The sequence below is a fragment of the Rhinolophus ferrumequinum genome, chromosome 7 (genome assembly GCF_004115265.2).
Source record: "Rhinolophus ferrumequinum isolate MPI-CBG mRhiFer1 chromosome 7, mRhiFer1_v1.p, whole genome shotgun sequence".
Taxonomy (NCBI): Eukaryota; Metazoa; Chordata; class Mammalia; order Chiroptera; family Rhinolophidae; genus Rhinolophus; species Rhinolophus ferrumequinum.
Window position 1 is genome coordinate 75,340,220 of NC_046290.1, and position 27,710 is coordinate 75,367,929.

At 37.6% G+C, this 27,710-nt stretch overlaps 1 protein-coding gene across 4 annotated transcripts; it reads right to left on the reverse strand.

Annotated features, from left to right (window-relative positions):
* Positions 1 to 27,710, reverse strand: STARD4 (StAR related lipid transfer domain containing 4). Of its 4 annotated transcripts, XR_004423541.1 has the most exons (8): positions 27,494 to 27,581; positions 19,495 to 19,609; positions 17,546 to 17,595; positions 13,494 to 13,620; positions 12,540 to 12,654; positions 11,456 to 11,628; positions 5,327 to 5,412; positions 1 to 1,505 (listed from the first exon to the last, which is right to left on the reverse strand). XR_004423541.1 is itself a non-coding variant. In XM_033110762.1 (7 exons), the coding sequence occupies exons 1-7, from the start codon at positions 27,547 to 27,549 to the stop codon at positions 5,398 to 5,400; spliced, it is 651 nt and encodes a 216-aa protein (XP_032966653.1). In that variant the 5' UTR covers positions 27,550 to 27,581; the 3' UTR covers positions 1 to 5,397. The 4 variants fall into 4 exon arrangements, 3 of the variants coding, with proteins under 3 accessions (XP_032966653.1, XP_032966654.1, XP_032966652.1); XM_033110762.1 differs by having other exon boundaries at positions 1 to 5,412; XM_033110763.1 differs by lacking the exons at positions 1 to 1,505; positions 5,327 to 5,412 and having other exon boundaries at positions 10,403 to 11,628; positions 27,573 to 27,710.

Consider the following 27,710-nt stretch of genomic DNA (forward strand, 5'->3'; position numbering starts at 1 on the left):
AGCTCATTGACTTCATTCTAGTTGAGGAGGGCGCAGCTCGCTGGTCCATGTGGGAATCAAACCGGCAGCCCTATTGCCCGGAGCTCACGCTCTAACCAACTGAGCCACCTGTCCGCCCCACAGAAGTTAGTCTGAAACCCTAAACAGTAAGGCTAAGACAGGAAAATCACGCTGTTCTTAACAGTTGTTTTCAGCACATTTTGAAGAAATTTTGATGTGGACATTTAGACCTGGAAAACCCATGGATATGGACTATTTATAGCCATGCAATCTTTGCTGTGATTCATTGTTAAAAATGACAGATATTTCATCTCAGATGAAATAATCTTTATTGTTAAAGAATTTTTTATTGTCCATTAAAGGATTCTTTCAAACTACTCAAGTACAGTAGGAGTCACATTAGAATTTTTGTAAGGTGTTGTTTTCCCTAAGTACTCTATCAGTTAAAGATGATCAAAATTTACTGTTTGTCCTTTCCTTGATATATGTATAGCAGTTAATCTGGTTTGTAAAGGATACAAGTATGACTATAAATTGAAAACTTGTCATCTCATAACTGGCTCCTTTTAACCTGACCTAGTTTATAGCCTATCATGCAGCTAATATGCAGTAGCATAGAGTACCGATAGCATATTCATGAGTTAGGATTTCGTTTACATTTTTATTGTCAAGATTATTACTTATGTCAGAAGTTATGTCAGAAGGTGTTTCTATTCATGCACCCTGCCTCAGTAAGAATTCAATGGTCCTCCTGAAACCAAAAGAATTATCTAATGTGTCTACTTATTAAGCAGTTATGTCCAAACAATATAATAGTATTATTGCATTCCATTGTCCAAAGATATTGTTTCCCTTGAAATTTTTAAATTTCCTGTAAGTTTACTGAGTGGGAATAGTAGACAAGGGTTTAAGTACTTTCTTATAGCCAACGAACTAAGGGTGTCAGGGAAAAGGGATTATTGTTAAAGAAGTTAGGGGCTAATGCATATACTTTTCACTATTGGAATGCCAGTCATTCTTTGTGATATACATATAAGACATGCATTTTTAAAAAAAGTAATTTTCACATTAAAAAAATCATCCAAGGAAATAAATTTAAATCCCCAAAGAACAGTTTTCAGGAGTTAAGCAAACTATGGTTCACAGACCAAATCCACCAGAGCCTGTTTTTATAAATAAAGTTTTATTAGAACATGACCATGCTCATTTATTTATATATTGTCTGTGTCATACTAGGAGGGCAGAGTATTTCAACAGAGACAATATGGCCCAGCAAAGCCTAAAATGTTTATCTGGCTCTTTACAGGATAACAAAAATTTTGATGGAAAAAAACCCCTTGGTTTTTTCATGGCACCCCATCCATGCCTTTTGGTGACATCTAGGAATACAGATTCCCATACTCCAGATTTCTTTTCCTTTGCTTAATGTTCTTATTCCCACTTGCTTCTTAGGATGTTAGGAGAGCTTTGTTTTTGTTGCAGATGGTCTCACAACAATAATTGTGCTGGAAATACAAATTAACAGTAAAATTCCCTTACAGAACTAAAAAATTCAAAATTCCATCATTCCTGAAAAAAGAAATTTGGAAAGTGAATTGACCTGGTTAAGAGAAAGGAATTAAAAAGATTTCTAGCACTTTGAGCATGTTATAGAAATTTGATCCTTATACTTAAAATCATGTAAATGTTACCTTCCACTGATATTTACTCACTTGTAAGTCAGTCCGGAGCTGCTACTTGGTAAGCTAAGAAATAAGAGAGTCCTTTGGTTCTGAATCCTTCAGAATATTCTCAATTTATATCAGCTGGATTTTCAATTAATGATTTTTAGGAAATAACGTGCTTTATTCTAGGACAATGACTTGCTCATCAGTAGCTCTGAGAGCAGGCAAACAGCCAATTCTTTGATGTAAGCAAGCTACTTGTCAATTTCCCATGTTTTTCTGAGTGTTCACTAATTTCTTTGAAAAGAGAGGGTCTGGAGTAAATTCTTTCCTTTACTCTTCTTACATACTTAGGACTCCATGAAGGGCCCTTCTCATAATCTATTTCTGCTATAGAGAAAGTCGTTCATTCCACAATATCTGCCGTAAGGGAAGCAGGTGACCCAGACATTGGGAAATGTAGGCATGCGTGACCTTTGCGTTTGACTTGGAACATCTGTAGCCAAAAGGTTACAAATGAGATAGGGAGTAGAAAACCTAGTATCAGCTTATTATTAGGAAGACCTAAAATTACACTATGACTCTAATTAAATAATACAGTTTTCTTTAAACTGTTGCAGCAATTAATATGATGTAGCCCCTGGGATTCACTATAGAGCTCACGAAACAAGAGATGAATTGCCTGCCACCTCCTCATGGCTGACTGGTTGACGTGTGTGGGATACGTACTTGGAATGGGAGAGGGGGAAGATAAAATGTAGATTAGGATTCCACAGTCCTACCTGCCCATTTTTGTTGATTCCTCCGAGTTAATGGACTTAAATTAATATTTCTACATTTCTCTCAACATCTGGGTTACCTGCTTCCCTTAGAAATGAATAGACCAAAGTCAATAGCTCATTTTCCTCTCAGAACCATAAATAGTAGTGTTGCAGGGATATTAGGCCTACATCGCAAGCACACTGTAAGGAAATAATTTGCTAATTTTGAAGCTTCCAGGAATAGCCCATCCAAGGAACGAATTTTCTCAATAAATTTCCACTGAGAGATAATTATGTACAATGAAGGAGTCAGAGATGAATTAAACTCCTCTAGGAGAAATGAAACAAGTGTACATATGTAGCCCGTGCAATTATCTAGGAAGGCAGTAAGCTCTCTAAGGATGGCAAGAAAGAAAAGCTCCCTTCTGCCTGGAATGATCAAGGAAAGCTTCATGGGAACACAGGATGAATTTGAAGGATGGGGGAAAGTCTTTGCAGGGTAGGGAGGAGGAAGGGGGCACGTTTGGCTGAGAAACCTAGAGAAATGCAAGGGGAAGTGGTGAAGGAGCAATCCTGCTTGTGAAAGGCGGACACTCACGGAGATGCTGTTAGGTCAGCACTCGTCTCAGATCTTGCGCAAAGCTGAATTAGGCCCCCTTGCCCTTTTCTTATTCTGGGTAGACACGAGTGCAGCATTTCCTCAAGCATGAAGCCCTCTGTGATCTATATACTTGACTAATTTGGGGTATCTCTAAGCAGAATAAAAATCACCTAACGCTTCAAAGACATATTTGCAAGTCACCAGCTGAAGCAAAGCCTCCGTCACTTAAATTAGCAAAGACTGCACTGGCTCAGTCTCCACTGACAAAGCAGAGTAAACGATAGTGATTATCTGAGGCAGTTTTGCACAACTTTGGTATCTGAGTAACTCCCTGTGACTAGAAATCACCTATTTGCTAAAGCTTTGCCAATGGAGGCCTATGGCAAGGTTACTTCTGTCACAGTTATTTTAACCCTTTACATGATGACCTGAAAAGGCAATCCCTGCAGGAGTTGAGATAGAATTATACCTGAAAGTTTAGACTTCAAAAGATAACCTGTACAAAAAAGCTGTCTCAGACAATGAAATTTCAAATGCTCAGAACTACTTTCCCCAAACATCAAGCTGGTTCTGTCAAGTCCTTTCTTCATCCTTCCCTTTTGCCCCTTTACACAAGCTTATCACTCACTGCAAGCAGTATTTTACTTCTCTCTTCAAGAAACTTGCTTCTGTCTTAAACATTTACCAATTAGGATCAGATTACAGCATATATACTTTCAGACTTTGCTTCAGATAATGTCTGTGGTTAGTGAATGGCTGCATTATTCCTCAGGGCAAATGAAATGCAAGACGGGACAAAGGTTGACTACCATCTGAGTGATGAAAGAGAAGCTAAGACAGACATACTGGGAGGGTACAGAAGACACAAGTTAGCAGACATTGAGAAAGGAATACTTCCTATTAGGGTTTTTTCAGGCTTATGTCATATTATCTGGCATATCTTTTCTAGTTTTCCCTAAGGGAGAAATTTGTATTCCTGGGTTGTCCAAAGTTTTCTGGACCAAAGGGACATATGTAGCTCAGCAACAGCTTGGAGGATTCGATGGCTGGGATACCATTATACGCCTCCAGCAGTTTAGACTGCAAGTCATTAGCCAACAATAAGTGCATGGAGGACTTGGAGGACAATGAAAAAGTATAAAAATGTATCCGTTTACAAAGCCAATACTATTGCCTATCTTCCCAACATCTGGTTCCAAGTCCTGAGAAAGGAGCTGTGAACATTTCATTTTTAAAGCCTGTCAAAATGGTGCTATTGACTCCTACTATGAAGATATACTACAATTTTTTTTAGGTAAACATGTAAGTCTGACCTGGCCATAAATGTAAATACAGAAAATGTTTGTAGAGAATTCATCAAAACCATGCCCATTTGCTATTGATTGAGCTACCGTATTGTTCAATGGCAACGAGGGGACAGGGAGTCCCCACTTCCTGCAACAGTCACTGACTCTCTCAGCTGCCCAGAGCCTGGGGCAGGCATCAGAGCCACAGTGAACTTTGTCTTCTTCTTGGCTTCTGGTTGGATAACTCGATTAAATCACTAAACGTGTTCATTTTTTGGTGTTTCCCAGGAACATAAAGGAAAAAGCATATGTGATATGAGACAAATGCTGGTAAACTAACTGTTACAATTGATCTTGGTAAGAATGTTACTTTGTTCATTCAGATGTGTTAGATGTGTCAGAACATGCTCAAACAAGTATATAACCTTGCTGCTGGGAAATCTGTAAAACAGTTTGCATGTACAATATGACAATAAATCATCCAAGATCCCACCAAAACTTTGCATTCTGTGATTTGAAATGTTACTTCAAGAGTGACATGATGGGTATTTTCCTTACGTCTGAAATGTGGAGCTGAGTCATTACAAAGAGAACTGACACCCGCAGAGGTGATGACAGCTCCAAGGTCACTGTTAGTGGCTGACAATCCATCTGGGTTGCCCATATCCTAGCCCAATGCAGTCACCACTGGAAAGTCAATTCACTGGGTATAAGGTAAACACCACGATTCATATAAAAACTGAGTTTTCATTATAAAAATTTGAAAATACAGAAAAGTCAAACATTACCATAATGCCTTCTAAAAACAAGCATTGTCTTTTCCTAGCCATTAATTTTTCTTCCAGACTTGTGATCATATTGTAATCTTTTTGTATCAATCTAGTGCTACAGCACAAGTACTTTTTGCATGATCTTCACAAACATGTATGATAGCTGCATAATAATCCAGCCTCAATTGTTTTTCTTTTCTCAGTAACATTACATAAAGCGTTTTCTGTGTTTGGGGAAACCTACCCTAAAGAAATAATCCCAGTGTGGAACTGTTGGGCCAAATGATATTCAGTGAACACTTCAGGATGATGCTCTCAAACCAACAGGACCTGAGAATAAGGAAAAACACACATGTTCACTCTTAAGAAGCGGATTGTTAGCAGATGTAAAAAGATCTGAAAGTCTTTCTTGAACTTGATTACTTAATTAATTAGCAACCATTTGTGTGAAATATTTGAGGGGAAGGGGATAATATGACAACAGAGTTTGTCCTCAAAATTATAGCTTGCTACAATTAGGTCCAAAATCTTCACTTTGTGGAGAAGACACACTTAGCCTAAACAATGACTTGCCAATTGAGGAAATTGAGGGAAATGCTAGAGGAAAAAAAAAAAAATACTTCTCCCATCTGCAAGTCCATTTTTGACTACATGGAACATCTTATTTTTATTTCAACCTGGTTTTGCATAATCTCTGGACTATTTCCTTTAATAAAAAATCAGCTGCCTTATACTTAAGAGATGTCACTAAAGCAAAACCTAAGTAGGATGGTAAAGCTCCTGAAAAAGAATACCATCAGATAATGAGTAAAAAGCCTATTTTGGTACTGGTACACTATGCTTCCTCCATTATTTTTTTTTTTTAATTTTTATTGGGGAATATTGGGGAACAGTGTGCTTCTCCAGGGCCCATCAACTCCAAGTGGTTGTGCTTTAAGCTAGTTGTGGAGGGCACAGCTCAGCTCCAAGTCCAGTCGCTGTTTTCAAACTTAGTTGCAGGGGGCGCAGCCCACCATCCCGTGCGGGAATGGAACTGGCAACCTTGAGAGTGTGCGCTCTAACCAACCGAGCCATCTGGCCACCCATCCTCCATTATTTTTATCAGAGTACTACACCCCACTAATCACGGGTACAGCTGATAACACAAGTGGCGTGGATCCATCCTCTATCTTCCAGGATACATTTGTAGTTCACATTTTCCATCAATTTTCTGTCATCTCCTGGCTATTGATGACACCTCCTGGCTAGATGGCACCTCCATCTATTGTGGACCCTTTGCTTCAGAGGAACAGAAACATGGTGTAATATAAACACAGGTTATACATGTTAGATGCCAGGTGACACCAACTATTAACCTACAGAGGAAGCTCTGTCACCTCATTATCTTATTTAGGGCTATATAATGTCTGCCATGTAGAAGAGGCCCAATAAAAGTTTCATGAGGAAGTGAATGACTACTTTGCTATTTTCACTTTTATTATAACAGTCTATCATTTTCCAATGACATCTGAAGGAAACTTACACACACTTCCTAGAGCTGATCCACCAAGGGATGCTATAATTGGCTATCCAGAGTCATTACCAAACCTTTCTCCAAGAGGATGGAAATTCTTATGCTTGCCTTTCCAGCCACCACTATAGCTACGGATAGTCATGTCACAGTTGGGAAGAAAAGCTACTGGAGGCTTCTGGGAAAGCTTTCATTTTCCTGAGAAAGAAACACGAGTGGTGCCCCGTTTTCCCCTGCTTCTTAAATTGAATGCACATGTAATTTCCAAAGCTAATCCGTCACCATATCAGTATGAGGGAAAGATGATGAGAACTGTACAAACACTGGCCCCGGCATCCTTGAGCTGATAAACATTAATAATTACATATACCTAAATTTTTTACTAAATGAGTAAAATAACTCCCTATTTGCTTAAACCATTTAATAGTCATATTTTCTATTGCATACTGCCCACAGTATCCGTAACTGCTTTCTTGTAACATAGATCAAGGGTTTCTTTGTAATCAATTCCAGCTTTTTTCCAACTGCAAATGAAGTTATCACCATAATTCCTAATCAAATTAATATAATTATTTAAACGTGTACAATAAACCCTGTCCATACATTACCAGAGTAAGAGCAGAATACATTCATTATCATCCTGGCTATATAATAATAATCAAGATTCAACAGTATTGCAGCTAATATTATATGAGATGGTGGGAGATTAGCATGTGTTTTTAATCTTTATTTCCCAATTTATATATCTATTTTTGTAGGAGTTCAGAAAGTTAAATTACATGTTAAGTTCAGATACATAGAACCATTTGTCAGTGTTTAAGGTTAAAGCAACTTACACAGACAGCAATGATCAATTATAAGAGTATCTAGAAATTTTATTCTGATATATTTTATAACAACTTAAAAATAAGTACACATTTTATTTATATTAACACGTGCTCTTAGTTTAATAAAGGTTCTAGTTTTACATACTGGCTCATAAAAGAAATAAACTTCTTAAAAAATAAAATCTATATATAGTATAGCTTTTATTGAATTCAAGAGATGAATTTTTGTTTAACTATGCATGTAAAATCTCTGGAAACAAAATAATGAAGAAATTATAATTCCAATTTCCTTTGCTCTGGGATTAATCTAATATTTCTTCTATGCTCAGATCCCACCGTCTTCTATTTCTAGAAGTTGAATAAGAAAGGCATGGGAGACACACCAGACAAGTTACACATTATACATTATAAACAGGTTCTTAGAGAAACCTGGTCAAGTCTCTTTGCTTTTCTGAGTTTTGTTCATTTATCCATAGGTTTGGGATAGCTACAGTATCCACAAAATTACAAGAAACTGGATTTTAACGAGATTCTAAGGATGATAGTGTGCTCTTGAGTAAACAGGTAAAGCTTTTATCTGTATCAAAGGGAATTACGCATACCTAAAAGCTTTTTTTTTTTTTTGACTGGAAGATAATTTCCAACATAGAAATCTACAGTTTCAAATATATCCAACTGCAATGAACAGTGAAATGAGAGAACTTTAATATTTATAATCTGTCTTTAATACTCTAGAAGTTTATATTATATGTAACTGCAGAATACTAAATTCCCATAATTATTTTTTCTGAGTATCTGTCAAACTTAAAGAGTTAATCAAGAGTTATCAATACAAACTAAAATTTCACACAAAATATCATTGACAAATTACTTTGTCTTGTATGAAACTAATTTTCTTAAAAAAAATAGGTACCATGTACTAAAAACAGTACTGGGCCAAATATTTCCTGCATACACATTTCTAATGCAAACTAGTTACAAACTAGACAAAATAACCAACCACATAACAACAAGGCAGATTATATTCTTTCATTAACTGCCCTATGAAGATATCTTTAAAGGAAAGTATTTTCTTGGCTATAATTTCTATTTTATTGAAAACTACTCACTGATTTATTTCTATTGTTCAGACGTCCCCATTTAGCAAGCACTGAAAGCTCCAGAGACCAGAAAAGATTTTGTATTTAAGACAGTAAATCCTCTACCTCATATTCTAGGAAGACAAATTAACGCATATACTATAGAACTGTGCTATTCAATACAGGCCACTGGCCTCACGTGGATAATGAGCACTTAAAATGTGGCTAGTCTAAATTAGTAAAACACATACCAGATTTCCAAGAATTAGTACAAAAGAAGACATCTTAATGAATTTTTTTGTATTGATTACATGTTGAAATGATAATATTTTGGATTTATTCAGTTAAATCAACTGTATTATTAAAATTGACTCCAGCTATTTTTTTTAATGTGGCTGCATAAAATTTAAAATGACACATATGGCTTACATTATTTTTCTATTCTACAGCACTGTTATAGAAATAAAGTAATATGTTTATTACAGCAGATTCAGTAATATGTTAATATTTATCCTAGTCCACATTGTTAAATTTTTCTCTCATATGGTACTTGAGATCATATTTTAATAGATTAACCAAGGTTCCTGAGCTTAGATTCAAATTACACCGCCTACTCTTAAAAACAAAACCAAACGAAACCTACTCGAATCTTTTTCATCACCTTCTTTATACTGGCAATTGTGCTAAACTTTGGTTAGGTCTAGGTCTGAGTCTGCAAAAAGGCAACAGATCTTTCTGGGAGATGGAAATGTCTAAAACTGGATTGTTGTGATGTTTACACAACTATAAATGTATCAAATATAATTTTTCAATCCACCATATTACTCAATATTGCAATGAAAATGTTTCCATGAGTATCCTGTTACCTGCAGAGGGTCCACATTTAACAGAGGATTATGTAATCACTACCTGGAAGTGTAGGTTGAAAAGGACAAAGGGAACATTATAGTAACTGGGAGTGGGAGTTTATCTGCCTTTAAGGGCACCCAGATCAGGCGATAATAGCCCTTACGTACAATCTTGTCACAAGTCCCTTTATGCAATCTTGGCCCCCGATAATGAATATCTGCTGGTATTTCCACATCCTAGATAGTATACTGGAATACAAGAAACTTCCTACTCCACACTAATAAAATCAAATAAAAAAAATACAAGAAGTCAAAATTAACATTTAACAATTTCCAAGGGAAACTGAAAGCTCAATTGCTGAGTTTCCTTTTCCTACTGCAAGAAGAAAAAAAGTGGCAGAGAAATCCAGCAACTCAAAAGTTACAGTCAATGTACAAAAGAATATTGGTGATTAACAAATTTCAAGTTAAGAACATGTAATCATTTATGAGTTGCTCTGTCAGATCTTGAAACAAATTATTTTCAATCTAAAAACAGATTATTCATCATGAATACTGTGGTGCAGCCATTTTTTTGTTTTTTTGAACATCAGCAAAAAACGAAAAATAAAACCAAAAACCAGCTCTACTTTTTCTACTTTATCAAAATGGATCTAAAGAGCTGTGACTTATACTTTCTTTACACTCAGGAAAACACAGTAAAGTAAAACACAGATTAAACCTTCATGCACTTGAACCACTATATGCTTTTGTGTTTTTTGTGGCCTCTCTAGTACGTTATTTCCAGAGCTCACTTTACCAAGTATTAAACACAGAAAGAACTCACAATGGACAATGAAATAGATTTCAAGATGTGGGCATGTACACAAACATAAAAACACATAAATACATACAAAAATGTGCACGGATATATTGCATTATCTCAAGCTTTCCTTTCAGAAAGGAAGGATAGTTCAAAAGGCAAAGAGTCATTTGAAATGTTAAAAGCATTTAGGAATGTTCATTTAAGGCGGCCATAGAATCATAGAATCAAAGATCCTATTATAGTCCACTCTACTTATAAAATAACTCATCCAGGCATTTGGATAAATCTATGAATGCATTTGTTATAGTTGCAGACTGATAATACATGACAATTGTTAATGTTGATGAATCAGTTAGTAGTATTTTATGAGTTGAATGATACTTTTAAAACTGAAACACGTACAGACATTCACTGAATTAGCCTTTCTAAGAGATGATTCTGTTTTTGCATACAGGACAACACCAGCCACTTCACACAACCCAATGTGGTATCTCCAGCTCATATTTCGCAGTTTTTTATACTGTCTTATTCAGGCATAAATGTTTTAAGACTCTCAAAATAAACACAAGTAAAGATAAAACTACTATATTTTTAAAGATATCTATGAATGAATGCTATCTAGGTATTAGAACTGAAAAACATTTGAATTGTACCTAAAGTTACTATGATATCTATTCTTTTCTTATTTGTGATCTTTTTAATACTTAAAAGTAGTGCAAGTCAATTGACAATGAAGTTCATCTTTATAAAATATAGAAAAGAGTTTTCTTTAGTCCAAGATATTGGCAAACTCATAGAGCACACCAAATGTAAAGGACTAATATTTACTGTCCAAAAAAATTAAACTTTTACAAAATGTTCATAAAGCTCTAAAATAAATGATTTTAATCTAACAGCATGAAGCTTGTGCTTTAATTTCCAAGCAGCCAAAAAATTCATACTGAGGCACTATTCAATTTCTTAAGAGTTTGCATCAATGAACTGTTATCTACAGTTTATCTTGATAGATTTCTGTCATACTCTCCATTCCTAGACACATGGCCATACCAAACAAGGAGTACATAACTGTTTAAGAAAACTGAAATGCCCTCTCTTAGATAACTATTTACTTTAGGAATAAAATAAACCAAAAACATCTCCAATTTTTCTACAGACTGTGCAGAGAGAGGAAATGGTGATATTTACAGACCATGCAGCTGAGAGAAAAGAGTTATTTAGGACCATAGTACTACAAGTTTAAATGTCATCTATGCCTTTTGTAAGGCTTTTCGTAAGTCACCAAAGAAGTTGATTAAAGTGCTTGCCATGGCTGTATCTACTGCAGACTGAGGAAGCATCCCACGCAGATCCGTCTGAATATAGCCTGTCAAAAGGCTCTGCTTTGCATTGTCTTTAAGTGGAACACAAAACCAACCACAGGGATGGTTATAGCCGCGAACAAATTCTGGTTTCTTTTCACCCCAGTCAAGACTTACCCCTGCAAGGCAATTTAAAAATAACACTATTAATAGCAATGACTGACATTAGTCTAAATCTCTCATTAAAAATATTATCAGATTTCTTATTTAGATATTTTTCTTCTTATCCCTGTAGTTGAAAATTAAGCCCCAAGAGGGACCACAGAAGAATGAAAAAAATAATGGCTAACCAGAATTTTGACAGGGGGCTACGTGGATAGAGAATAGGGAAAGTTCTCATCCCTTCAGAATAGATGACGTCACGTCATCTTGGTAACTCCTTTGAAACTACGAGTCTTGGTTGTAGCATCCAGACCTCAAGGTGCCAATAAACAATGGTGCCATCACTGCTCCCTGGAGGCACTACCGTATCCAACTTTGGTCCTGGCTGGCTAAAAATAAAGACGTAGATGCTTAACTACAACTGTCAACTCAAATATACACATTAAAAATATGCATTTACCTATCGATATCTTAGAAATCAAGAGCCTTTTAATAGCAGTATTTTTAATTTTGAAAAGAAAAATACTAAATAACCCAAGGAAGGAAAAACATTCTAGCACATACCACATCTATTTTTTCTCTTTATGACTAAGAAGCTGTTTTCTGTTTCCTTCTTATTAATAGAAGGAAATCCATTTATATTACTGGATGGATCTCTTTCTTAGCAGCAGTCATGGGATCCATATTTGTTAGCTGAGACCTTGAGGGTGCCATGTAACTAGGAATAAAAACTTATCAGAAAGATTTCAGAACCCTTCTTGATATTGTTATTTTAATTCCTAGGGTTCAGCATTTGCAAACAAAGCTTAGTGATTATAAAATAAATTGAAGGTTGAAAATAAATCTTGCATAGAAAGAAACATCAATCCTAGACAACTCAAATATTTAAAATAAACTGAAAGAAAGTATAAGGTCTTGAGATCATTACCACAGGATAAAAGCCCTTCTTCATAGGCCACAGTGTAGGACAAATCAACAAACTCTCTTGGGGAAACGATATTCCAAAGCTGACCAGCAGTAGTATAACGCAAAACACAGCAATTCTGAAGGAGAAAGAGTAACAGGTGTTACTACTATAGGGATACATACAAAGACTCATATATCATTAGTTAATCTTTAGTGAAAAACTAATACTCATTTAAAAAGTATTAATAACAATTCCTACAGTGATGCTGACAGGTTTAGATCTTTGTTCTAAATCTCACTGCTACTGTATCACATGAAGAAGATATACGATCAAAATATAGCGAGGTAAGTTACACAGTATCCAAATCTCTAATTCAATACAGTCACTTTGTATCCTGTCTGATATTCAACACACGGAAGTAGGTGGTATAGACTGCAGATATTTTAAGATAAAATCCATAAATACCTTGACTAAAACACCAAATGGCTCAAGAAATTCTGACATGGCAAGAACTGATTAATAAAAATGGCAAGAGAGTGAGACAGATTTGGCGACACAATTCTCTAATGCCCAAGATGGCATTTTTATCTTCGGTCTTTGATTTTGGCTAAATATTAATGGAAAATTACCCAGAAACCTGAATATGATGGTGTTTTCAGAATTTTAAATTTCAGAACCTCAAATAGTTTTACAATTAAAGATGCTGATGATTTTCTTAAGCAGCAAGAACACAGCTATTGTGGAAAACAAACTCAGTTCTGACTCATAAGTTAATATGAGGAAACTCAAGCTTTTTAAAAGGCAGCAAAGCTTCCCCTTTGAGGTCTCTGCCGTGAGTTTATTCTCAAAGCAAAGAATACAAGTGTGTACACATGGTCACACCCACATGTGCTCGCGTGCTCTCTCTCTGTCTTTCTTTCACTCTCTCTCTCACAAACATACACACAATCTGAAATAACGTTTCTAAACAAATACCTCTTCAAATTGCTTCAAAATATCCATTGACGTCATTAGGCTGTCCCAATCCAAGCGACAGGGACCTGGGAGAATGTGGTCTATCACGCTATTGACGTTGTCGTCTATAACACCTTGGGCTTTGAAACTGGAGAAAAATATATTCAAGACAAATACTATTAGAATGAAAAATTTCAGAGCTAACTTCAAGAAGAGTAAGAATTCATGAAGATTTTTTTTTTTTTTTTATTGGGGAAGGGGAACAGGACTTTTTATTGGGGACTTCCAGGACTTTTTTCCAAGTCAAGTTGTTGTCCTTTCAATCTTAGTTGTAGAGGGCACAGCTCAACTCCAGGTCCCGCTGCTGTTGCTAGTTGCAGGGGGCACAGCCCACCATCCCTTGCAGGAGACAAACCGGCAACCTTGTGGTTGAGAGGACGCGCTCCAACCAACTGAGCCATCCGGGAGCTCAGAGGCAGCTCAGCTCAAGGTGCCGTGTTCAATCTTAGTTGCAGGGGGCAGAGCCCATTATCCCTTGCGGGACTCGAGGAATTGAACTGGCAACCTTGTGGTTGAGAGCCCACTGGCCCATGTGGGAATCGAACTGGCAGCCCTTGGAGTTAGGAGCATGGAGCTGCAACGCCTGAGCCACCGGGCCGGCCCCCGTGAAGATTTTTTAAAGGGAGTAAATCCCAACAACTTTTCTGATAAATTAAGTTCTATCAATTATTTTATCAGAATGTATTCTTTGTCTCAAATCTGATAAGAGTTCTGAAGGCTGTATTATTCATTCTCATGAACATAGTCAAGTACCTTCACATCATGATGTAGCCAAGAACGGTCTGCAGGACACTGTAATGCTTCATTTTGTATGTTATTCTTTTCTCAGTTATGCTCTAACACGGTATTAGTGTACACATATTTCTACCTTGACTTTTAAAAACTTTTTATTAGGAACAGAAAAATAGGTCATCCAGGAATAGAATACCCAGAATTAACTCATAAATAATACCAAAATTTGACATATTTGAAAGGTGGCATTACACATCAGTGGGGGAAGGATATATTATTCCATAAATGGTGCTTGGATTCAGTAAGTTATCCTAATGCAGAAAATAAAAACTGAATCCCTACTTCATACCACTTAAAATAATTAATTCCAGATAGACTAAAGACCACTACGTAAAATACAAAACTTTAAAACTTTGAGAGAAATACACAAGTGACCATCTTTGTGACATCAAGATTCAGCATATTTGAATAAATAAAATACACAAAAACACAAATAATACAAGATGGTTAAAATTTAAAACTTGCATACCATGAATGATAATTTCTTTAAAAACTAGTCACAGACTGAAGATATGTGCAACACATATATAACACACGTATAATTATTATACAGGATATACAATTAATTCCTATAAATCAGTGAAAAAAAATGCAATCAAAAGATGGGCAAAGGACAGGTTTTGCCCATTTACTGATAAATTTAGAAAAGATGCTCACTTCTCTTGTAATCAACTAAATACTAAAAAGATACCATTTCATATTCCTCAGATTGGCAGGAATTATAAACTTAATAACAAGTATTGAATGGAAGGGAATGAAAACACTCAAACTGCTACCACCACGTTAGAGAGCAATTTGGCAATGTCTAGTAAAGCTGGATGAAGTGTACCCCTAAGACCCAGGTACATACCGAAAGAAAATCACACATGCGTAGGAGACATATACCAAGAAGTTAACTATAGCACTGTATTTTATGAGGAAGAAATGACAATGACCTAAATATTTATCTGCAGGCAAATTTGCAAACAGATAAACACATTGGGGTATATTCACATGGAAGTGAAAGAACAGATTTATATGGCTAAATCCTGACACCATAATACCGAATGGAAAAAATTAAAAGCAATTTACCACAGGAAACACACACACACACACACACACACACACAGTCAAAGTATAAAACAAGAATAATAAACACAACTTCAGGATAGGAGTTACCTCTGGGGAGGAAAGAGAAGAAATGAGAGACAGACTGGCTTTAGCTTTATGAGCAACATTTTGGGGAGTCTTTTTTACTTGTTTTTTAAAGCAACTGAAGCCTTTTTACCATTTTATAAGTATCTCAAGTTCAAACCTGTGTTATCTGCCCCATCCTAAGTCTGCTCTTCCCTCCTGTATTCTCTGACTTGAGGTACAGGTAATACACATTAATCCAGTCACCCAAATTAGAAATCTGGGATTCGATTTTGACTCTTCTTTTTCTCTTAACCACATGCCAACAGTCACAATTAAGAAGTCACCAACGTCTTATCACAATCATTTCCTAAATGTAAAGTGCTCAGGACAATACCTGATTCTCAATATGTTAGTTATCACCACCACCACCACCACCACCACCACCGCCGCCGCCGCCGCCGCCATCATTAAATCTCCTTCATGTGCATTTGCCCTTTTCAACTCCCAAGCCTTGTCTTCCCAAGCTGTGTCCGACACAACGCTGAATCAATCTCTAGCTCTTTTGATGACATATCTCCTTAAGAATCTGAAAAAGGCCACAAATGCCTTCCCAGGAATAACACACTGACAAAATTTTTTATACAAGCTTAGTGGAACTTCGGGAAGCTAGCCATGGATTCCCAGGGTCAAAACCTCTCTCTGAACTTCCCATGCTCACTTCACAATGTTATTAGAGTAAATTCAAAATCCTCTGAGGACCTGGGAGGTGGGGGTGAAGACTGAGCAGAGGGTAAGTGTGATACTGAATTCCTTATTTTAGCATTCAAAAATCTTTCAGACACATGCTCTCCCCACCCCCATACTTTATGTTCCAGCTATTCAAACACAACTTCTACTTGCCTAAACAAACTCATCTGTGTTGATGCAGCAGATACAATTCCCCGTGCCGAGCATAAGTCAGTCTCCCATTCCCTAAGAAATACTGATTGTTCCTTTAAGGCTCAGCTCAAGTATCAGTTCCTGTATGAAGTCCTTCCATATCACCATGTGTAATGCTTTGCTCCCTTAGCGCTTTTTACACTTTTCAGTCTCCACTGGGCATTATTGACCTAAAGGATTAAACTCTACACTTGCTTACAATGCTTAATCCAACTCCAGTTTCCCTGCCCTCATCATAAATATTGTATAACTCATCTTTCTGGAAACACTGTCTGTTATTACACTTCAGAACATTCTGTATATAGGAAGTGGGGGCCAGACCCTAGTTGATTTTAAAAAGGTCCGAGTCACAGGATGTGAACATTCCACTCCAATTATACAAGGCAACTGTCCCCCACTGGCTTTGAAAAGCAGTATCTTTTTCTGGTTAAAGACATAATTCGTGTTCAATTATATACAAACACCAAAAAATGGAAATAAAAATCACCCGTAAAATCGCCATCTAGAGATATATATTTGGTGTTAAATAAAAACATTTCAATATTCAAAAATATATAAAGTCAACTCATAATTGGTACAACTGCTACATGCACTTGAATATTCTGCTTTATTCACTTTAGATTATATCTTGAGCATTTTCTTATGTTTTCAAATGCTTGAAAACGTTTTATAAAAACTGTAAAATATCACATATATGTTCCATAATTCAATCATCCTCCAACTATTGACTATTCAAGTTGTTTTTCATTTTTAACATTATAAGCAATGCTGTGATGGATGAGACAAATACTTAACTATTATCTTTCTGATGATTTCCTCAAGGTGAATTCTTAGCATAAAGCATGCTACAGCACTGAATAATTGTAGAAGAATATTAGAAGAATCTTACACACCAAGCTAAGAAATTAAGATCTTATCAGCCATTTGATATCATTATTTATAATCAGCTCACCATCAACTCAGTCCATATATGGACATTCTAAAGGCTCTAAATTCATAAGGTGATTTGCTTCTCAGAAAGTTTAAATCTTAAAAGCAAAGGCCAAATTTTACTAGCAATGATCATTTAATGATCATAAATGTGTGTGTGTGTGTGTGTCTGTGTGTGTGTGTAAAACACTTAGCATTGGCTTAGGAGCTACATAAAACTACTAGAATTTACTTACAGATATCCATTAAATTCTTCTGAAGGTTTTCTCCAAATTGTTACATCTTTCTGGAAAAATACAAACAGTATATGGGGATAATTACATAGTGAAACCCTGAATATAAACTGACAATTTCATAAATCGAGAGTATTAGTCTTTGCCTTAAAATAAAACTTAAGTAAATAATCAGATATGCATAAAAGTCATTTATACCATCAAATGATCCCTATTTGAATTTCTTCTGTATCCTAAAGTTCTTCACATTTACTTAAATCATAGACCTCCAAAAGAGATTTTTCAGTAGCTTAATGAGTCCTAAACACTATGAAGATTCAGTGATGGTACTATCTCATTGGCCATTATCATTTGCCTTGTTCCAATCTTATCTCCTGACAAATTTAGACTAAAACATTAGGAACGCTAAATATTTCATCCTAAACTTGCTCATATCTTTTAAAATATTAAACAATTCACATCTATTATGACAGTGCTACCTTGAATTAGTCCCTACATTTTTTTCCTGATCTTTGCCCAAGAAATTCTGAACATCAGAATAGCTAAAGCACTTAACCGGAAGTGTCCTGGAAGTATCACTCAGCCATGTGATAGTTTGGGCAAGTCACATTGGTAAAAAAGAATACTAACTGGCCACTGTCACAGGCTTGTTGAAATATCTGAAACTATTCCAAACTATCAATTACTGGACTTCCTTAAATTGACAATGATTCATTTTATTTCTTGATTTAGAGACTATGCTTTAGGCTGTTATTACCATGAGTCTATTCTCACGTCCAATATTTCAAGAACTAATGAAAGCAGTGCAGGCTTACTGTTTTTTCGTTTATGATATGCTAAACCACCGACTTTATTAGCAAAATTATCTATTCTGCACATCCATCTGAAGTATGGTGGATATATATATATATATATATATATATATATATATATATACATACATACACACACACATATAAAATTTTTTTTTAATTATTTCTTTTCAGTTACAGTTGACATTCAGTATAATATTAGTTTCAGGTGTACAGCACAGTACCTAGACATTTATACACTTTATGCACACATTCCCCCTGATCAGTCTCGTACCCACCTGACACTACACATAGTTGTTGCAACATTATTGATTATATTCTCTACACTGTACTTTGCATCCCCGTGACAATTCTGTAACTACCAATTTGTATTTATTAATCCCTTCACTTTTCTCACCCAGTCCCTGTGCCCCTCAGGCAACCATCAGTCTGCTCTCTGTATCCATGAGTCCGTTTCTGTTTTGTTTGTCTATTTTGTTCTTTAGATTCCACATATAAGTGAGATCATATATTTGTCTTTCTCAGTCTGACTTATTTCACTTAGCATAATACCATCTAAGTCCATCCGTGCTGTTGCAAACGGTAAGATTTCATTCTTTTTTATGGTTGAGTGATAATATTCCATTGTATACATGTACTACTACTTCTTTATCCATTCATCTATTGATGGGCACTTAGCTTATTTCCATATCTTGACTATTGTAAATAGCACTACAATGAACATAGGGGTGCACATATCTTTTAGAATTAGTGTTTTGGATGTCTACAGATAAATACTCAGAAGTGGAATTGCTGGGTCATAAGGTAGTTCTATTTTTAATTTTTTGAGGAACCCCCAAACTGTTTTCCATTGTGGCTGCATCAATTTGCAGTCCCACCGACAGTGTACAAGGGTTCCATTTTCTCCTCATCCTCAACAACCCTTTTTGTTTATTGATTTATTGATGACAGCCATTCTGACAGGAGTGAGGTGCTACCTCATTGTAGTTTTAATTTGCATTTCCCTGATGATCAGTGACACTGAGCATCTTTCCATGTCTATTGAGTACGGCCCGTATCTTTCCATACCATTTTGAAAGTCATCAACCAATTCATTAAATAGACAATACACCCCAAATATAAGTAATTAAACTAATTTACCGTTTTCTTTGCAACTCGCCACTTATCATCGTCAATGCTATGGTACTGGATGAGAGTGTTTTGAACTTTAGTTGCAAAAGCAGTAGCATCAGGTAGAGCTTCCATTTTTTCCTCCCTGTTACAGAGACCAAGACTAGCATTAGCAAACACCATAGTTGACGCAGTAGGGCAGTGGGTTTCAAATGTGGTTTCATAATAGAATCACCTGGGGCACTATAAAAGATGCCTGTACCTGGACCCCACCCCAGATTACTCAGAATCTCTGAGAGTAAGAATTGGACATAGATGTTTTTCTAAACGCTCCCAAGGTGAGTAACACATAGTTAGGGATGAGAATCACACATTTTGAGTGTTAAAATCACCCATATAGAAATAAAATGTAATCCTACTTTTCCTAATAGATCTAATAAAAAGGAATAAATTATAAAACTCCAGATCAAATGAAGAAAAAAATGCTGTTTCCAAAATAGAAAAATAATACAAAAGGCATAAACTCTTTAAAAAGTCCTTCAATTTCAGCCTCTGAAAATTTTTATTTTACCATCCAGCAGAGTTAGGACTCATTCTAGCAAACACATGACAACCACAACCAGGAACCTCATCTTACATCCTTTAGGACAGAGCTACAAAACTCAGAATAATTTCAAAATTTTAAAGAACTCTTACTGTTTTCAATGTTGTATTTCATTTGATGAAGTGTTAGGCTTCAGTTAGGTAACTGAGTAAGGAGGGAGGTCGTATGAAGACTTTTAGAACCACCAGTACAGCATAAATAAATGGCTTATAATATTAAGGCAATAATTTTAACTATATAAAGAAGAAAAGTACTATATCACTAATAATCCTAAAGATAAGGTACTGCTCAACATTATTTTTAAAGGGAAATGATTATAACCTTGAAAGATAATAAACTTAAATGAGGGATTCTGTAATGTGATGGATTTAAAACACGGCTGCAAATTCTTTGACACACTTTCCATCAAGAGGTTGAGTCTGTATGACTTCCCAGGCTAGGTTCGGAAAGGCCGAGTACCTCCTGCAGGTTTCTTTTAGAGTAATTGTTCTGGGAGCCTTTGATCAACTACAGGCATGCAAAAACTCTGGTTAGCCTGAGGATGACATGTGGAAAGACCCAGGGGGGAGATGGGGAGAGAGGAGATACCACAGCAAAGTCCCAGATCCAGGAACTTATTTAGAGCTTCACGCCTCATGGGCATCTCTTGCTCCCCTCAATTTGCCTGTCTTCCCCTCTTAACAATTTACTATTAAAATAGTAATTAAGCCAGTTGCTCCAAGGCAAAAGCCTTGAAAATCACCCTTAATAGGAATCAAGAGATTCCTACTCATATCACCTTATCCTATTTGCCTACAACGTTCTTGTCCTACTGTTTTTTTTCTGTTCCTCAAATAGGCCACGCTCCTCACTGACATTGGGCCTTTGTCCTTGGCATTTCTCTGCCTGCATTACTAGACCCCAAACCTGAGCGTGCCCAATAAAAACCAGTCATGACAATTTCAGTTTTAACCTTCTGTCCTTAATACAGCCTTCCGTAAGTCACGACTACATCCTCTTTTATTTTCTGCACAGTGCTTATCCCCGTCTGCAATTCACTTGTTCCTTTATTGGTGTACTGTATTGCGTTCTTTGACCATCACATCCGCTGCGACCAGAGCAGGCGCCCCTGTCTGCCTTACTCGCCACTACATCCCCACCAACTAGAACACAACAGGGACACAACTAGAACCCTGCCTGGGGACACAACAGGCCCATCACTGCTGTGGAAGTGTGCTTGCTTCAAAACAAGAATTATTCGGGCTTCACTATGTCTCCTGTTGGTGCCATCGCCAGTAAAAGCCTAAAGGAGAAAAGGCTTTGGGGGGGGGGAAAGATGCCCATTTACAGACCCATCAAGTTACAACTAAAACGTAGGTGAAGATCTAAATGAAATAACAAGCCTCAAGCCTCTATGGGAATAAGGCTGCAATTCTCAACTACGGACACATACATCAGAATCTCCTTTGTCCTTGCTGTTGACAAAAATTCTCTCCTTAGGCTCCTCTGAGTCCTTTATTGGACAAAGTCTAGCTCTGGGGCTTGTTCTTTGTCCCCTTAGTCCAGTCTTAGCAAGAATCCTGCTGACTCGGTTTAGTGAAAATTTCCCCACCCTCAAAACTTCCTCACTTTATCCTCAATCTGAACACCCTGACCTGCCTTCAGCAGGAAACCTTTCCAGTCGACTCAGCCAGGATCCCCCTGACCCTTAATGTTTCCTCTTAGCAATTTTTCCATCCACTGATACCTACCCTGCTCCTTGACTATAAATCTCCATTTGTGCTTGCTGAATTCAGAAGGGAGCCGAGTTCTATCCTGAGATTTCCTTTCTCCATCACAATAGTTCTCACATAAGATTTGCTTTTATCACTTTTAACTGCTGTCTGCCTCAGGTTTTCTTTAATACTGTTCTTAGATGTTAGATTTCAGGACCCACTGCCAGACAGTCTGATTTGGTGGGTCTGTTCTGTGGTAGGCCCCCCAAATCTAGGTCCTTTACAAAGCCTCACTGGTCATTCTGTTATTCAGCCAAGGTTGAGAGCCATTAATCTAAAAACTAAAGGTGACAGAAATAAATGTTGTAGTTAATATTTAATTAGCACAAAGCAGAGCATACAAGCCAGTAAAAATGACAAACACTAAAATAAATGATACAGAACTGGCTCTCTTAGGTTCTATCTCTGGGACCTGTGAATTAAACTAACAAAAGCTAGATTAACAGGAGAAAATGTATGGATGAAATTCAGGAAATTCAGGGAATCAGTAACGCAGTTAAGTTTAGCTAGTTTGCACTTTTACTCACCACACAGCTCACTATCTAGCCACCTGTATGTAATCAGACTTGGTTTGTTTGCAGTCTGATCCATCCTGATTTTCAGCTGTTTTCTCCTTGTTTCTCCCCTCACTGTTAACTGAGGAACTCTGTTTCCTCCCTTTCTCAAGGCTACCCATACCTCGTTAGTTAACAACATCCTAACCTGGAAAAGAGCAATTTCTTAATCCTTAGGCGCCCGGACACTGGAAACCAATTTACAACTCCCTTGCAGTATTTACTGGTGACAAATTAAAGTCCCAGGCCGCTATGGCAGAGTCCAGAGTCCGGAGATAACATCATCTTCAAACAGACCAGACCCCAGGAAGTGATGTCAGCCCTCAAACCTGCCTAACTAACTCCCCCTTTCCAACATAAGAAAAAGCTCACTTGAAGTTAGGTGCAGCTGTTAGGTGGACTCTGCCCCGGTGACCCCGCCGCAAGCCCACCTTCCCACCTCACCCCCACCCTCCCACCCCACTCCCGGTGTTTCTCTCCTTACTACCCACAGCAGCCGTCATCTTTGGACACTGCCAGGGTGTCATGCAGGGTCTCAGCTCCCGCTCCCCACAAAAGAACGCAGGATATGGTGAGGCCAAAAAGGCACCCCCACGGAGCCATAGATAGGGGAGTCATACCACTATAGTCTCACTGGCAGCTGAGTTAGAGACACAGGAAGCAGAAGCCACAGGATCTGCAACCTGCCGTCTGCTTCCCTGTCAACCAACCAACCCCACTTGCTAGCTGCAAGCCGTCCTGCTAACTGCAATCTGCGCTTGCTAGCTCAGCCACCATCCGCTGCTAGCGTAGCCATGGCAGTTATATTAGTGGCCAATGGCTCACTGGTTACAGCTGACGGCCAACTAGCCACAGCTGATGGCCATGCAATCACAGTTGATGGCCATTCACTACCCGAGTGAGCACCTTTCCGCGTGAGGCCGAGAGCCTGGAAACTGCACTCCTGGCTCTGTCCCCACACATGGGCATTCTCTCTCTGCCCTAACTTTAATAAAAACTTTCTTCACTCTCCCACTTTATAGAGTCTGTAAATGCTTTCACCTTTTGCGAACAACCAGGGGTTAATTCCACGCCACGACAGGAAAGACATACCAATTTCAGTTGATGTCAACATTGTAATTTTTATCTGCACAGAGGCCTTCACAGAAAGTACGTGGAGACCCAAGGAAGCAGTTAGACCCTGGGACCTTTGTACCATTTTAGCAAAGGATGATAAATTGTGGAGAAGTAACAAGACAAAGGAAAAGGGGTTTGGGCTTCCAGGAAGGAAGTTATTGGAAGGTCAACACAAGAGAGGAAACTAACAGGAGAGAGGGTTATTTTAGTAAAGTTTGTGCAGACGATCTTGGTGCCAACTTTCTGTCTCTAGTGATAAGAACTGTTCTCCTAGGATAGCAGAGGGGGCAAGACCTTCACAAAAGGAAATTTGTGGCCTACTTTTAGGCAGGTAGTAAGAGTGAAAAGAGCTCTTTATAAATTTGCTGTTTCTTAATTGCCTTCAGTTCAAAATAATCTTGATTCCAAAGAGCACATCCTTTCAAAAACATGGGAAAGTATACAGAGAAAATTCAATAATTTGACATTTAGGATCTACGTAAGTGACACAATATGTATGATAAGTATAGCTCCTACCCATAGACTAAAAGTGGATCCATTCGTTCAAAAAGTCTGCCAGTCAGGAATATATCCCTTATCCATTTGAGAGACTGCCAACTTGATAGCCAGTACAATGACCTTATTCAAAAGTATGTTACAAACAAGCACAAGTTCTTAGAGGTTACTTGCAAAATAAATTTCATTTATCTATTACTGGAATCATTATAATTAAATAATACTCTTTAAACCCAAAGGTCACCTGCCAGGCTTCTGTGGTTGGAAGACAAGAGAATTTTTTCAAAACTATTTGATAGAGATCAAAAATGAAATGGAAAGATATTTTTATCATAGAAAAACATCTCTGTGCAAATCGAGCACACAAAATGTAAGCAATAAAAAATGCCCATAAAGATGACAATCTGAATCTTTAAGGCGTTTACCTTAGTAATCATTCACTCCTACATCAATATAAAATCCAAACTCCTTAATATGGCTTATGGCCCCTTTTATGAGTTGGTTGAACTTCACTGCCTAATTTCTACTCTTCTTTCCTGGATTCCCCTAAAGAGTATGGTAGCAACTCTGTAATACAATTATTCACTTATCTTCTCCCATTTAACTGTAAAATCTTTTGGGGCAAGAAATGTGATGACTTGTTCAATGTTGAACTCCTATGTCTAGCATACGGTAGAAACCTAGTAAAGAAAAAAGGAAAAAAAAAAAATGGGTGGACCGTGAGCTACTAGTGTCATTTATGGAAGACCTCAAGATATGTAAGGCGGGCCCATTTATACTAATCATTCTTGAGCTTCTGAATGACTAAAAAACTTCTTCCATTTCCATAATAAAACACAATAATTTCTCAGAGGTTTTATTTACCAAGCATCTCTTATATACCAGGTCCTAGAACTACAGAAATGGATGTAATACAGTGTTTGCTCTCAAAGTTGCCTTATTTCACCCTTTAAATAAACCTTTAACTGCAACAATAACAAAAACTAAAACATTAAAAACTCCTATTAATGAACCACTGTAAGGGTGATGGAGTAGGAGGTAGGAAGGAAAGGAAAAGAACAAAGTAAGTGTCAACTTGGAAAGTTCTCTTTTAACCAAAGCCAGGCAGTTATTTCTTGCGTGGATGTTTTTTTCATCAAGATGAAGTCCAAAAGGGAATAATTGTTACTGTCTAAACTACCTATGTGTGGGCAGGCATGACAGAGGATCTTTGGAAATACAGAGGGTGCCAAAAAAAATGTATACACATTTTAAGAAAGGAAAAAAACTGTATTAAAATTACACTGATGGTCACCACTTTGAGCACCTCTTGAAATTGCAGAAGTCAAATATGACTTGTATTCATCTTTTGTTATTGGTATATACTGAGCATTACAATTTTAATACAGTGTTTTCCTTTCTAAAAATGTGTATACATTTTTTTTTTTAGCACCCTCTGTATATTCCAGAACCAAGAAGGGGCAGTATTGGGGTTATCAAGGTCTTGGCCCTCTTTTAATATCATGGGGCACTCATGTTAATCGAAAAGAAAGTATACAACATGCTCTACTGCAATCTCCATCTGTGTAGAGAATGTCAGAAAAATGTTTTAAATACCATTCTGAACACCCTCTTACTAATTCTTTTATTCCCTTCGTTGACTTATATCAGGAAACTCTCCATCACTTACATTTCAGAGAGAACAGGTACCACTTAACCTTAGCAGAATCTAGCAGCTCCATGTAAAAGGTTATATGCTCTTGACAGTTCTATTACTCAGTGCTGAGTAATGTCCACCTTCAGTTTTTCCTTCCTTTAACCTTTTTGTTCATGTTTTCTGCCCATAGTTTTGAAATGATCACTAGTATAGATAGATAGTGGCTGACATCACCGAGTGAGCAGCCTTTCCCGGTTAAAATTTTTCTTGAAGCCATCTATGAGCACCAGTCTTTGACCAATACAACTCCAACTATTGTCGAATATATGTCACAGTGAAACAGTCATAGGTTTTATTTTAAATATGGAACATAATAAACATCTTAACCCCTAACAAAAAGTGAGTGCTGTAAAAATGTGTTTGTACTTATGTAGTACGATTAAGTCTCAATTCACTTGTTAAAGAAGCTCTTATCAGAATTAACCTTCCATTAATTGATATGAGTTTCATTCATGGGAATAGCTTCAATTTAACATGCCATAGATTTTCCCCAAGATGGTATGCAAACCAAGGCCTTGTGAATTAAATTATATTTTCACCTAACATAAAAATTTCAGCACAGGCTTGATTTTCAAACAATCCTGCATTGGTAACTTGGCTTTTTCAACTCAATCAAGTACAACGGTTTCTCATTTTTGAGAACGGCTCTGGCAGGAATGCAACAGCGAAGCCTACTTCTGCACTGTGACCGCTGTTCCGGTTTTAGTGCTCACTTTGGCTTATTTTAGTACAAACTTTACAACAATGTTGAGACTTTTTACAACATTTGAGGCAATATTAAATTCTAATGTCAGCTTTAAGTTTGAGTCGTTAATGTTCAAGCTCCTAATATGCTAATCCTTTATTTAAAATAATAATAATAGCTAACATCTTTTGTCATTTGCTAGTATGTGATCAATCTTTCCGGCCACTTTCAATTGTATGATTTCATTTAACCCTCACAAAGAACCTTAAGAGCCGATTCTATTATTATCCCTGTTTTACAGAAAGGGAAAATAGCAACTGGGAAATTAGGTCACTTGTCCAAGATCTAACAGCTAATAAGTGCTAGAGCCAGAATTCCAAACCAAGGCTTCTGCCTTCAAAGGCCAAAGGTCTGTTTTGTAAAATGCTGAAAGCTGATCACAGGCTGGAAGAGACTTTACATTAAATTTAGACAGACATCCAGATACCTAAATTTACATTAAATGTGTCATATCTTGCCCTGGCTTCTGAACCCAAAACAGCTCAGGTAGTATTTCTTAACGGTAAATTAGGGGTAACAGTAACACTGATTTACTGAGGAATTACGTGCGTTCACACACTTAGCACCGAACTTGGCAAGAGAGTAAGCCCTGGAAAACGCCGTCGTATCAACATCATCTCAGTCGAAGCTTGGCGGAAGGATGGATCCTGTGCTGTCTGTGCATCTACTAGGAAACCAGGAAGCACTGTGTCCTTCACAGAACGTGACCTCAATGAAACTTCACCACGGCCCTAAAAGCAAGGTTATTATCGCCCCTTCCCCGCTTAACAGATGAAGAAACTGAGGTCTAATCCGCGTCTAAGTCCTTAAACTCGCGAGCGGTGTAGAGGGGCGCGGCGCAAGCCCTGGGATCCTTCCGTCTCGCCCCTTCTCTTCCCTGGGCCTCAGTTTTCTTTCCCACCTGTGAGGTCCACACCCGCCCGGGCGCCCTGCAGCGGCCTCCCACACCCCACTCGCAGCAGCAGCTCCGGGAAAACGCACCGGGCTTGGCGCCCCCGACACCCCTGTCGCCCTCCCGCCAAGCCCTCACTTCCGCCACGACTCCGTGCCTCTACCCACGAATACCTGAGGAAAAGCGAGGAGTTAGTGTGGGGCCCCGACAGGTCAGAACCGGACAGCATTCACCCTTCTCCACAACACCTACCGGTTAAAGCTCTCTCAGCTTCCCCGCCCGTCGAGGTCGCGGGCGGCAGCAGCCAATGGGCGTCAAGCCAATGCCGGTCCCAGCCAATTGGAAGGCACTAAGCTCTTCCGGGAAGGAGGGTCGAAACCCTCTACAGCC